The sequence below is a fragment of the Ostrea edulis genome, chromosome 7 (genome assembly GCF_947568905.1).
Source record: "Ostrea edulis chromosome 7, xbOstEdul1.1, whole genome shotgun sequence".
Classification (NCBI taxonomy): Eukaryota; Metazoa; Mollusca; class Bivalvia; order Ostreida; family Ostreidae; genus Ostrea; species Ostrea edulis.
In genome coordinates this window covers 83,742,254-83,756,786 of record NC_079170.1, presented here as the reverse complement: position 1 = coordinate 83,756,786, position 14,533 = coordinate 83,742,254, and the positions used below count along the sequence as shown (strand labels likewise).

At 35.7% G+C, this 14,533-nt stretch overlaps 1 protein-coding gene across 8 annotated transcripts in view; it reads left to right on the top strand.

Moving 5' to 3' along the window:
• The window catches only part of LOC125654081 (SCO-spondin-like), a 58,875-nt gene that overhangs the window by 13,257 nt on the left and 31,085 nt on the right, over nucleotides 1-14,533 (top strand). For all 8 annotated transcript variants that reach the window (XM_056142765.1, XM_056142771.1, XM_056142770.1 and 5 more), the window contains exons 11-17: nucleotides 1,771-1,968; nucleotides 3,559-3,756; nucleotides 5,627-5,824; nucleotides 7,414-7,611; nucleotides 9,483-9,680; nucleotides 11,269-11,466; nucleotides 13,337-13,534. In XM_056142765.1, the coding sequence (XP_055998740.1) occupies nucleotides 1,771-1,968; nucleotides 3,559-3,756; nucleotides 5,627-5,824; nucleotides 7,414-7,611; nucleotides 9,483-9,680; nucleotides 11,269-11,466; nucleotides 13,337-13,534 (1,386 nt within the window). The remainder of the gene's footprint in view (nucleotides 1-1,770; nucleotides 1,969-3,558; nucleotides 3,757-5,626; nucleotides 5,825-7,413; nucleotides 7,612-9,482; nucleotides 9,681-11,268; nucleotides 11,467-13,336; nucleotides 13,535-14,533) is intronic.

Below are 14,533 nucleotides of genomic sequence, written 5' to 3'. Positions count from 1 at the left end.
TCTTTGTAGAGTATGATATGCTCCATTTTCAGTAGTCCGTCGTGAGACGGTACATATTATATCATGGCGTTGTATTTACGTTCACCCATCAGAGGTAATGTTTTCCAGGCTTCTCCCATACGGAATGCACGTACAACGTTGATATTTTGCAAGAATAAGTTTTCCAGACTTTTTTCGTTACTCCTACGGTTATTATCCTGAAGTTTAGTCACATGTATCCTCTCGGAGGAATTCAGGTCCAGTTTGCAATTCAGCTGGATTGGTGCACTCACCCTGACCTACGTTAGGGCTAACAGTGATAGTTTTCTTGACTTTTGTCGTTACGGATACAGATATTGCCCTGAAATTTAGTCACAAGCTTCCTCTCGGAGAAATATAAGTTCCCGTTGCCTTTCAGCCGGATTGGTGCACTGTGATCTACCTTATGGCTAAACATAGGTCTAATAGTTTTCCAGATTTTTTGTTGGTTATGGATACAAGTATTGCCCTGAATTGTAGTCACAACCCTTCTTTTCGAAGAATTCAGATTCCGTTTTCATTTCAGCTCATTTGGTGCACCATGAAGTACTTTAGGCCTAAAAGTAGTTAAAATAGTATCCTGAACTTTTACGCACTATGGATACAGATATTGCACTGAAATTTCGTCATTACTGCCCGATGGGCGTATGATGTACCGCTTGTGATGATCTTGTTGATACTTCGATTAGGAGTATTAAGAGATATAGGGCTCACGGCGGGTGTGACCGGTCAACAGGGATGCTTACTCCTCCTAGGCACCTGATCTCACCTCTGGTGTGCCCAACTATCTATTTTGTATTGTTTATAGGAGTTATGAGATTGATCACTGTTCGTTATCTTCACCTTGCATTAGGAACTTTTATAAATTTGTTGTACTGTTAATTTTACTTATCTTAGGTCTCAGGATACATAATTCGTAGTAAGGTTATCATAATGATATTTCACAAAATCGTTCAATTAGATATTTACAACAAGAGAATGTTTGAGGACATTTTCAAAGTTTGTACTAAATAGGGTCATGTTGTAACTTATGCGTCACGACAAAGAATAGACATTTTACAAACTTAGGTACACTTGCATTGTTGACAAAGCATGTAAAAGATTTTCTGTTAGGCATGGGGATGTAGGGAAGAAATCTGTTCAGTATGGGATTCATATCAGGGAAAAGAATGAAATTCGTTATTCTGGAAGTTTGACAGCTTCTATAGCTTTAAAGACACAATATTATTAACTTCCATATGGCTAGGCATGTGCATTAGAATTTTAATGTCTATGGTTCTTCCTGTTTTGTCACATGTTAAAGAAATATGATTTTCCTACCAATAAGCTGCGAAAAAGCATTCACTCACGAACGTTTTCACTAAATGGCGATTTTGAAGGAAAATGTTGAGAAACTGTTCATTGCAAGGACAAACCTTGCAATCAGCGATCAGGATTAATGTATTAAGAAATTTTGTAATAATTTTTGAATATATTATAGATATCAGTATCGTCTTTTTCTAAGATACCGATTGTTAGGCCGTTCTTGACACACTGATTTGGACTACGGATAACTCCGTGTACCTGATCAGGACACAGGGCTCACGGTGGGTGTGAACGATCAACAGGAGATGCTTACTCTCCGTAGGCACCTGATGGTGTGTCCAAGGGTCCGTGTTTGCCCAGTTATCTATTTTGTATTGCTTACAGGAGTTATGATATTGATCCCTGTTCGTTATCTTCACTTTTCAGTCTACTTATTTCTGTTTGTAGTCAATGGTGGATGGTCGTCGTGGAAAAATTGGAGGAAAGTTGGAAGATGTGCATACTATAAATCCTACGGAAGACGAATGCAGAAACACGTTAGATACAGGTCCTGTAAAAATCCTCGACCATGCAATGGGGGGAGGAAATGCTACGGTAGAAGTTACAAGTATAAATACACAAGATGCTATTCGAAAGGATGTTCAGGTAATTAAGGAATGAAAGTAATTTTTACTCATTTTAATCCCAACTTACTTTAGATCGTAAAAATTTAATAAAAATTGCTTTCTTTCCTTACAATTTAGTTTAGTAAATCGTGTTAAATATCATTTGAAGATAATTCTAGAGAAAAGATAAATCTTTTATGACGCGGACCAATATCGCCATAGAAACAAAATAGAAACTGAACAGCCAAAACGAATTGTAACGTCAGTTCAGTTCGTCATACCTTTATGTATATCGGGAATAAACGACAGCTTTGTTTTTTTTATACGACATGAAAAAATATTGATAGAGTTTAATGAACCTATCAAACTATGTGTTACAAGTGATATTGAATTATTTACGTAGAAAGCAATTGTCTGACAGTGACGTTGTACTTTATAATCCCATTAGGCTCCGTCTTTTTTTTCAATGTTTTGCAAAATTCCTTTCATGTAGATTTTGGCTATTTAGAAGTCCAACTCGATATGCTTGAGTTTTTGAGGAAAGAATGATCTAGAAATTTTAAATATTACTGATCAACCACATTGGATAAATACCGGTTTTTTGTTTTTTGTTTTGTTCTTTTTTTTATTTGTGGCCGCAGGTGAAAACTTTTTAGCTTTTTAGTTGATAGGTATACAAATAATGTTAGGAGACGATATTTTGGGGGACACAGAGTTACAAAATATGGACAATTATAAACAGTATAATTTTGATTACTGGTGTTAAAAACGTTTTATTGACACCAGAAAAAACGACATCAAACACAGAACAATTACCCCCGAGCTGAAGGGTCTTCATCAGTATACAATTAATGTTAGTGGGAAATAATTTGGCGGACATGGACTTTCAAAATCTGAAAATTAATCATCCGTGTGTTGGTAATTATTTTTGTGCACAAAATTGATTCTAATCCGCAATAATCGACATTAGAGTAGTTTATTTACCGTCCAAGCTGAAAATGTCATATTCCCATTAAAGGAAGACAACATATATCACTGTATACACATTTGGAAGGAAATTTAGAAATTAAGAAATTCACGAAATTATACACGGCAAATACGAAATTCCTGTACAGTGTTTCAAAGAGTATTATTTTCAGTGGAACGCTTCGTAGAAGAGGTGTTGCTTGTTTTATTTGCGGAAAATGCAAACATTTTGTCGAAAGAGAAATATCTGCGAGGGATAGTACTGACCAGACGTGATGGGAAATAGTCAATATAATTGATTTCCAAATGGAGGACCGTTCGAAACCATATTAAAGAGAAACACTTTTCTACTATATGTTCCTCTAATTTCATTATGTAGCACACGAGAAAACGTATACATATTACATGCTGATAGTGAAATAAATGAATGTTTAACATAAAACGTAAGGTTGTTTTATGTGACTTGAAGTCAGAAGCGTTGGAATGTCACTATCAGTTTCTCAGATTTGGATTTGGAAACAAGAATACATATCATTAACATTTCTGTCAACAACATCATCATATCAAAATTACATTACACGTCCTAACTGATACTTTGATACTTGTGAACTTTCAAAATATTTTATTTCTGTACTTCGTAACACATAATGATGACCTTTTCTAGCCTATGGAGGATGGTCTTCTTGGGGAAGTTGGAAGTTAGTGAAGAAATGTAGATGTGGCAGAACCTGTGGGAAACCAACCCGGAAATACGTCAAATATAGGTCATGTACAAATCCTCGACCATGCAGGAGAGGCAAACGATGTACCGGTAGAAGCTACAAGTATATGTATAGAACTTGCAATCGTAAACGATGTCGAGGTAATTGTATGTAAGCAGATTTCTATATTCTCTATAGCATGTATGTATTCATATGCAGAATAGTAATATAGATCGAATCGTGTAGATATAGAAAGAGTCGGTCTTTGTAGAGGATGATATGCTCCATTTTCAGTAGTCCGTCGTGAGACGGTACATATTATATCATGGCGTTGTATTTACGTTCACCCATCAGAGGTAATGTTTTCCAGGCTTCTCCCATACGGAATGCACGTACAACGTTGATATTTTGCAAGAATAAGTTTTCCAGACTTTTTTCGTTACTCCTACGGTTATTATCCTGAAGTTTAGTCACATGTATCCTCTCGGAGGAATTCAGGTCCAGTTTGCAATTCAGCTGGATTGGTGCACTCACCCTGACCTACGTTAGGGCTAACAGTGATAGTTTTCTTGACTTTTGTCGTTACGGATACAGATATTGCCCTGAAATTTAGTCACAAGCTTCCTCTCGGAGAAATATAAGTTCCCGTTGCCTTTCAGCCGGATTGGTGCACTGTGATCTACCTTATGGCTAAACATAGGTCTAATAGTTTTCCAGATTTTTTGTTGGTTATGGATACAAGTATTGCCCTGAATTGTAGTCACAACCCTTCTTTTCGAAGAATTCAGATTCCGTTTTCATTTCAGCTCATTTGGTGCACCATGAAGTACTTTAGGCCTAAAAGTAGTTAAAATAGTATCCTGAACTTTTACGCACTATGGATACAGATATTGCACTGAAATTTCGTCATTACTGCCCGATGGGCGTATGATGTACCGCTTGTGATGATCTTGTTGATACTTCGATTAGGAGTATTAAGAGATATAGGGCTCACGGCGGGTGTGACCGGTCAACAGGGATGCTTACTCCTCCTAGGCACCTGATCTCACCTCTGGTGTGCCCAACTATCTATTTTGTATTGTTTATAGGAGTTATGAGATTGATCACTGTTCGTTATCTTCACCTTGCATTAGGAACTTTTATAAATTTGTTGTACTGTTAATTTTACTTATCTTAGGTCTCAGGATACATAATTCGTAGTAAGGTTATCATAATGATATTTCACAAAATCGTTCAATTAGATATTTACAACAAGAGAATGTTTGAGGACATTTTCAAAGTTTGTACTAAATAGGGTCATGTTGTAACTTATGCGTCACGACAAAGAATAGACATTTTACAAACTTAGGTACACTTGCATTGTTGACAAAGCATGTAAAAGATTTTCTGTTAGGCATGGGGATGTAGGGAAGAAATCTGTTCAGTATGGGATTCATATCAGGGAAAAGAATGAAATTCGTTATTCTGGAAGTTTGACAGCTTCTATAGCTTTAAAGACACAATATTATTAACTTCCATATGGCTAGGCATGTGCATTAGAATTTTAATGTCTATGGTTCTTCCTGTTTTGTCACATGTTAAAGAAATATGATTTTCCTACCAATAAGCTGCGAAAAAGCATTCACTCACGAACGTTTTCACTAAATGGCGATTTTGAAGGAAAATGTTGAGAAACTGTTCATTGCAAGGACAAACCTTGCAATCAGCGATCAGGATTAATGTATTAAGAAATTTTGTAATAATTTTTGAATATATTATAGATATCAGTATCGTCTTTTTTAAGATACCGATTGTTAGGCCGTTCTTGACACACTGATTTGGACTACGGATAACTCCGTGTACCTGATCAGGACACAGGGCTCACGGTGGGTGTGAACGATCAACAGGAGATGCTTACTCTCCGTAGGCACCTGATGGTGTGTCCAAGGGTCCGTGTTTGCCCAGTTATCTATTTTGTATTGCTTACAGGAGTTATGATATTGATCCCTGTTCGTTATCTTCACTTTTCAGTCTACTTATTTCTGTTTGTAGTCAATGGTGGATGGTCGTCGTGGAAAAATTGGAGGAAAGTTGGAAGATGTGCATACTATAAATCCTACGGAAGACGAATGCAGAAACACGTTAGATACAGGTCCTGTAAAAATCCTCGACCATGCAATGGGGGGAGGAAATGCTACGGTAGAAGTTACAAGTATAAATACACAAGATGCTATTCGAAAGGATGTTCAGGTAATTAAGGAATGAAAGTAATTTTTACTCATTTTAATCCCAACTTACTTTAGATCGTAAAAATTTAATAAAAATTGCTTTCTTTCCTTACAATTTAGTTTAGTAAATCGTGTTAAATATCATTTGAAGATAATTCTAGAGAAAAGATAAATCTTTTATGACGCGGACCAATATCGCCATAGCAACAAAATAGAAACTGAACAGCCAAAACGAATTGTAACGTCAGTTCAGTTCGTCATACCTTTATGTATATCGGGAATAAACGACAGCTTTGTTTTTTTTATACGACATGAAAAAATATTGATAGAGTTTAATGAACCTATCAAACTATGTGTTACAAGTGATATTGAATTATTTACGTAGAAAGCAATTGTCTGACAGTGACGTTGTACTTTATAATCCCATTAGGCTCCGTCTTTTTTTTCAATGTTTTGCAAAATTCCTTTCATGTAGATTTTGGCTATTTAGAAGTCCAACTCGATATGCTTGAGTTTTTGAGGAAAGAATGATCTAGAAATTTTAAATATTACTGATCAACCACATTGGATAAATACCGGTTTTTTGTTTTTTTTTTGTTCTTTTTTTTATTTGTGGCCGCAGGTGAAAACTTTTTAGCTTTTTAGTTGATAGGTATACAAATAATGTTAGGAGACGATCTTTTGGGGGACACAGAGTTACAAAATATGGACAATTATAAATAGTATAATTTTGATTACTGGTGTTAAAAACGTTTTATTGACACCAGAAAAAACGACATCAAACACAGAACAATTACCCCCGAGCTGAAGGGTCTTCATCAGTATACAATTAATGTTAGTGGGAAATAATTTGGCGGACATGGACTTTCAAAATCTGAAAATTAATCATCCGTGTGTTGGTAATTATTTTTGTGCACAAAATTGATTCTAATCCGCAATAATCGACATTAGAGTAGTTTATTTACCGTCCAAGCTGAAAATGTCATATTCCCATTAAAGGAAGACAACATATATCACTGTATACACATTTGGAAGGAAATTTAGAAATTAAGAAATTCACGAAATTATACACGGCAAATACGAAATTCCTGTACAGTGTTTCAAAGAGTATTATTTTCAGTGGAACGCTTCGTAGAAGAGGTGTTGCTTGTTTTATTTGCGGAAAATGCAAACATTTTGTCGAAAGAGAAATATCTGCGAGGGATAGTACTGACCAGACGTGATGGGAAATAGTCAATATAATTGATTTCCAAATGGAGGACCGTTCGAAACCATATTAAAGAGAAACACTTTTCTACTATATGTTCCTCTAATTTCATTATGTAGCACACGAGAAAACGTATACATATTACATGCTGATAGTGAAATAAATGAATGTTTAACATAAAACGTAAGGTTGTTTTATGTGACTTGAAGTCAGAAGCGTTGGAATGTCACTATCAGTTTCTCAGATTTGGATTTGGAAACAAGAATACATATCATTAACATTTCTGTCAACAACATCATCATATCAAAATTACATTACACGTCCTAACTGATACTTTGATACTTGTGAACTTTCAAAATATTTTATTTCTGTACTTCGTAACACATAATGATGACCTTTTCTAGCCTATGGAGGATGGTCTTCTTGGGGAAGTTGGAAGTTAGTGAAGAAATGTAGATGTGGCAGAACCTGTGGGAAACCAACCCGGAAATACGTCAAATATAGGTCATGTACAAATCCTCGACCATGCAGGAGAGGCAAACGATGTACCGGTAGAAGCTACAAGTATATGTATAGAACTTGCAATCGTAAACGATGTCGAGGTAATTGTATGTAAGCAGATTTCTATATTCTCTATAGCATGTATGTATTCATATGCAGAATAGTAATATAGATCGAATCGTGTAGATATAGAAAGAGTCGGTCTTTGTAGAGGATGATATGCTCCATTTTCAGTAGTCCGTCGTGAGACGGTACATATTATATCATGGCGTTGTATTTACGTTCACCCATCAGAGGTAATGTTTTCCAGGCTTCTCCCATACGGAATGCACGTACAACGTTGATATTTTGCAAGAATAAGTTTTCCAGACTTTTTTCGTTACTCCTACGGTTATTATCCTGAAGTTTAGTCACATGTATCCTCTCGGAGGAATTCAGGTCCAGTTTGCAATTCAGCTGGATTGGTGCACTCACCCTGACCTACGTTAGGGCTAACAGTGATAGTTTTCTTGACTTTTGTCGTTACGGATACAGATATTGCCCTGAAATTTAGTCACAAGCTTCCTCTCGGAGAAATATAAGTTCCCGTTGCCTTTCAGCCGGATTGGTGCACTGTGATCTACCTTATGGCTAAACATAGGTCTAATAGTTTTCCAGATTTTTTGTTGGTTATGGATACAAGTATTGCCCTGAATTGTAGTCACAACCCTTCTTTTCGAAGAATTCAGATTCCGTTTTCATTTCAGCTCATTTGGTGCACCATGAAGTACTTTAGGCCTAAAAGTAGTTAAAATAGTATCCTGAACTTTTACGCACTATGGATACAGATATTGCACTGAAATTTCGTCATTACTGCCCGATGGGCGTATGATGTACCGCTTGTGATGATCTTGTTGATACTTCGATTAGGAGTATTAAGAGATATAGGGCTCACGGCGGGTGTGACCGGTCAACAGGGATGCTTACTCCTCCTAGGCACCTGATCTCACCTCTGGTGTGCCCAACTATCTATTTTGTATTGTTTATAGGAGTTATGAGATTGATCACTGTTCGTTATCTTCACCTTGCATTAGGAACTTTTATAAATTTGTTGTACTGTTAATTTTACTTATCTTAGGTCTCAGGATACATAATTCGTAGTAAGGTTATCATAATGATATTTCACAAAATCGTTCAATTAGATATTTACAACAAGAGAATGTTTGAGGACATTTTCAAAGTTTGTACTAAATAGGGTCATGTTGTAACTTATGCGTCACGACAAAGAATAGACATTTTACAAACTTAGGTACACTTGCATTGTTGACAAAGCATGTAAAAGATTTTCTGTTAGGCATGGGGATGTAGGGAAGAAATCTGTTCAGTATGGGATTCATATCAGGGAAAAGAATGAAATTCGTTATTCTGGAAGTTTGACAGCTTCTATAGCTTTAAAGACACAATATTATTAACTTCCATATGGCTAGGCATGTGCATTAGAATTTTAATGTCTATGGTTCTTCCTGTTTTGTCACATGTTAAAGAAATATGATTTTCCTACCAATAAGCTGCGAAAAAGCATTCACTCACGAACGTTTTCACTAAATGGCGATTTTGAAGGAAAATGTTGAGAAACTGTTCATTGCAAGGACAAACCTTGCAATCAGCGATCAGGATTAATGTATTAAGAAATTTTGTAATAATTTTTGAATATATTATAGATATCAGTATCGTCTTTTTTTAAGATACCGATTGTTAGGCCGTTCTTGACACACTGATTTGGACTACGGATAACTCCGTGTACCTGATCAGGACACAGGGCTCACGGTGGGTGTGAACGATCAACAGGAGATGCTTACTCTCCGTAGGCACCTGATGGTGTGTCCAAGGGTCCGTGTTTGCCCAGTTATCTATTTTGTATTGCTTACAGGAGTTATGATATTGATCCCTGTTCGTTATCTTCACTTTTCAGTCTACTTATTTCTGTTTGTAGTCAATGGTGGATGGTCGTCGTGGAAAAATTGGAGGAAAGTTGGAAGATGTGCATACTATAAATCCTACGGAAGACGAATGCAGAAACACGTTAGATACAGGTCCTGTAAAAATCCTCGACCATGCAATGGGGGGAGGAAATGCTACGGTAGAAGTTACAAGTATAAATACACAAGATGCTATTCGAAAGGATGTTCAGGTAATTAAGGAATGAAAGTAATTTTTACTCATTTTAATCCCAACTTACTTTAGATCGTAAAAATTTAATAAAAATTGCTTTCTTTCCTTACAATTTAGTTTAGTAAATCGTGTTAAATATCATTTGAAGATAATTCTAGAGAAAAGATAAATCTTTTATGACGCGGACCAATATCGCCATAGCAACAAAATAGAAACTGAACAGCCAAAACGAATTGTAACGTCAGTTCAGTTCGTCATACCTTTATGTATATCGGGAATAAACGACAGCTTTGTTTTTTTATACGACATGAAAAAATATTGATAGAGTTTAATGAACCTATCAAACTATGTGTTACAAGTGATATTGAATTATTTACGTAGAAAGCAATTGTCTGACAGTGACGTTGTACTTTATAATCCCATTAGGCTCCGTCTTTTTTTTCAATGTTTTGCAAAATTCCTTTCATGTAGATTTTGGCTATTTAGAAGTCCAACTCGATATGCTTGAGTTTTTGAGGAAAGAATGATCTAGAAATTTTAAATATTACTGATCAACCACATTGGATAAATACCGGTTTTTTGTTTTTTTTTTGTTCTTTTTTTTATTTGTGGCCGCAGGTGAAAACTTTTTAGCTTTTTAGTTGATAGGTATACAAATAATGTTAGGAGACGATATTTTGGGGGACACAGAGTTACAAAATATGGACAATTATAAACAGTATAATTTTGATTACTGGTGTTAAAAACGTTTTATTGACACCAGAAAAAACGACATCAAACACAGAACAATTACCCCCGAGCTGAAGGGTCTTCATCAGTATACAATTAATGTTAGTGGGAAATAATTTGGCGGACATGGACTTTCAAAATCTGAAAATTAATCATCCGTGTGTTGGTAATTATTTTTGTGCACAAAATTGATTCTAATCCGCAATAATCGACATTAGAGTAGTTTATTTACCGTCCAAGCTGAAAATGTCATATTCCCATTAAAGGAAGACAACATATATCACTGTATACACATTTGGAAGGAAATTTAGAAATTAAGAAATTCACGAAATTATACACGGCAAATACGAAATTCCTGTACAGTGTTTCAAAGAGTATTATTTTCAGTGGAACGCTTCGTAGAAGAGGTGTTGCTTGTTTTATTTGCGGAAAATGCAAACATTTTGTCGAAAGAGAAATATCTGCGAGGGATAGTACTGACCAGACGTGATGGGAAATAGTCAATATAATTGATTTCCAAATGGAGGACCGTTCGAAACCATATTAAAGAGAAACACTTTTCTACTATATGTTCCTCTAATTTCATTATGTAGCACACGAGAAAACGTATACATATTACATGCTGATAGTGAAATAAATGAATGTTTAACATAAAACGTAAGGTTGTTTTATGTGACTTGAAGTCAGAAGCGTTGGAATGTCACTATCAGTTTCTCAGATTTGGATTTGGAAACAAGAATACATATCATTAACATTTCTGTCAACAACATCATCATATCAAAATTACATTACACGTCCTAACTGATACTTTGATACTTGTGAACTTTCAAAATATTTTATTTCTGTACTTCGTAACACATAATGATGACCTTTTCTAGCCTATGGAGGATGGTCTTCTTGGGGAAGTTGGAAGTTAGTGAAGAAATGTAGATGTGGCAGAACCTGTGGGAAACCAACCCGGAAATACGTCAAATATAGGTCATGTACAAATCCTCGACCATGCAGGAGAGGCAAACGATGTACCGGTAGAAGCTACAAGTATATGTATAGAACTTGCAATCGTAAACGATGTCGAGGTAATTGTATGTAAGCAGATTTCTATATTCTCTATAGCATGTATGTATTCATATGCAGAATAGTAATATAGATCGAATCGTGTAGATATAGAAAGAGTCGGTCTTTGTAGAGGATGATATGCTCCATTTTCAGTAGTCCGTCGTGAGACGGTACATATTATATCATGGCGTTGTATTTACGTTCACCCATCAGAGGTAATGTTTTCCAGGCTTCTCCCATACGGAATGCACGTACAACGTTGATATTTTGCAAGAATAAGTTTTCCAGACTTTTTTCGTTACTCCTACGGTTATTATCCTGAAGTTTAGTCACATGTATCCTCTCGGAGGAATTCAGGTCCAGTTTGCAATTCAGCTGGATTGGTGCACTCACCCTGACCTACGTTAGGGCTAACAGTGATAGTTTTCTTGACTTTTGTCGTTACGGATACAGATATTGCCCTGAAATTTAGTCACAAGCTTCCTCTCGGAGAAATATAAGTTCCCGTTGCCTTTCAGCCGGATTGGTGCACTGTGATCTACCTTATGGCTAAACATAGGTCTAATAGTTTTCCAGATTTTTTGTTGGTTATGGATACAAGTATTGCCCTGAATTGTAGTCACAACCCTTCTTTTCGAAGAATTCAGATTCCGTTTTCATTTCAGCTCATTTGGTGCACCATGAAGTACTTTAGGCCTAAAAGTAGTTAAAATAGTATCCTGAACTTTTACGCACTATGGATACAGATATTGCACTGAAATTTCGTCATTACTGCCCGATGGGCGTATGATGTACCGCTTGTGATGATCTTGTTGATACTTCGATTAGGAGTATTAAGAGATATAGGGCTCACGGCGGGTGTGACCGGTCAACAGGGATGCTTACTCCTCCTAGGCACCTGATCTCACCTCTGGTGTGCCCAACTATCTATTTTGTATTGTTTATAGGAGTTATGAGATTGATCACTGTTCGTTATCTTCACCTTGCATTAGGAACTTTTATAAATTTGTTGTACTGATAATTTTACTTATCTTAGGTCTCAGGATACATAATTCGTAGTAAGGTTATCATAATGATATTTCACAAAATCGTTCAATTAGATATTTACAACAAGAGAATGTTTGAGGACATTTTCAAAGTTTGTACTAAATAGGGTCATGTTGTAACTTATGCGTCACGACAAAGAATAGACATTTTACAAACTTAGGTACACTTGCATTGTTGACAAAGCATGTAAAAGATTTTCTGTTAGGCATGGGGATGTAGGGAAGAAATCTGTTCAGTATGGGATTCATATCAGGGAAAAGAATGAAATTCGTTATTCTGGAAGTTTGACAGCTTCTATAGCTTTAAAGACACAATATTATTAACTTCCATATGGCTAGGCATGTGCATTAGAATTTTAATGTCTATGGTTCTTCCTGTTTTGTCACATGTTAAAGAAATATGATTTTCCTACCAATAAGCTGCGAAAAAGCATTCACTCACGAACGTTTTCACTAAATGGCGATTTTGAAGGAAAATGTTGAGAAACTGTTCATTGCAAGGACAAACCTTGCAATCAGCGATCAGGATTAATGTATTAAGAAATTTTGTAATAATTTTTGAATATATTATAGATATCAGTATCGTCTTTTTTAAGATACCGATTGTTAGGCCGTTCTTGACACACTGATTTGGACTACGGATAACTCCGTGTACCTGATCAGGACACAGGGCTCACGGTGGGTGTGAACGATCAACAGGAGATGCTTACTCTCCGTAGGCACCTGATGGTGTGTCCAAGGGCCCGTGTTTGCCCAGTTATCTATTTTGTATTGCTTACAGGAGTTATGATATTGATCCCTGTTCGTTATCTTCACTTTTCAGTCTACTTATTTCTGTTTGTAGTCAATGGTGGATGGTCGTCGTGGAAAAATTGGAGGAAAGTTGGAAGATGTGCATACTATAAATCCTACGGAAGACGAATGCAGAAACACGTTAGATACAGGTCCTGTAAAAATCCTCGACCATGCAATGGGGGGAGGAAATGCTACGGTAGAAGTTACAAGTATAAATACACAAGATGCTATTCGAAAGGATGTTCAGGTAATTAAGGAATGAAAGTAATTTTTACTCATTTTAATCCCAACTTACTTTAGATCGTAAAAATTTAATAAAAATTGCTTTCTTTCCTTACAATTTAGTTTAGTAAATCGTGTTAAATATCATTTGAAGATAATTCTAGAGAAAAGATAAATCTTTTATGACGCGGACCAATATCGCCATAGCAACAAAATAGAAACTGAACAGCCAAAACGAATTGTAACGTCAGTTCAGTTCGTCATACCTTTATGTATATCGGGAATAAACGACAGCTTTGTTTTTTTTATACGACATGAAAAAATATTGATAGAGTTTAATGAACCTATCAAACTATGTGTTACAAGTGATATTGAATTATTTACGTAGAAAGCAATTGTCTGACAGTGACGTTGTACTTTATAATCCCATTAGGCTCCGTCTTTTTTTTCAATGTTTTGCAAAATTCCTTTCATGTAGATTTTGGCTATTTAGAAGTCCAACTCGATATGCTTGAGTTTTTGAGGAAAGAATGATCTAGAAATTTTAAATATTACTGATCAACCACATTGGATAAATACCGGTTTTTTTTTTTTTTTGTTCTTTTTTTTATTTGTGGCCGCAGGTGAAAACTTTTTAGCTTTTTAGTTGATAGGTATACAAATAATGTTAGGAGACGATATTTTGGGGGACACAGAGTTACAAAATATGGACAATTATAAATAGTATAATTTTGATTACTGGTGTTAAAAACGTTTTATTGACACCAGAAAAAACGACATCAAACACAGAACAATTACCCCCGAGCTGAAGGGTCTTCATCAGTATACAATTAATGTTAGTGGGAAATAATTTGGCGGACATGGACTTTCAAAATCTGAAAATTAATCATCCGTGTGTTGGTAATTATTTTTGTGCACAAAATTGATTCTAATCCGCAATAATCGACATTAGAGTAGTTTATTTACCGTCCAAGCTGAAAATGTCATATTCCCATTAAAGGAAGACAACATATATCACTGTATA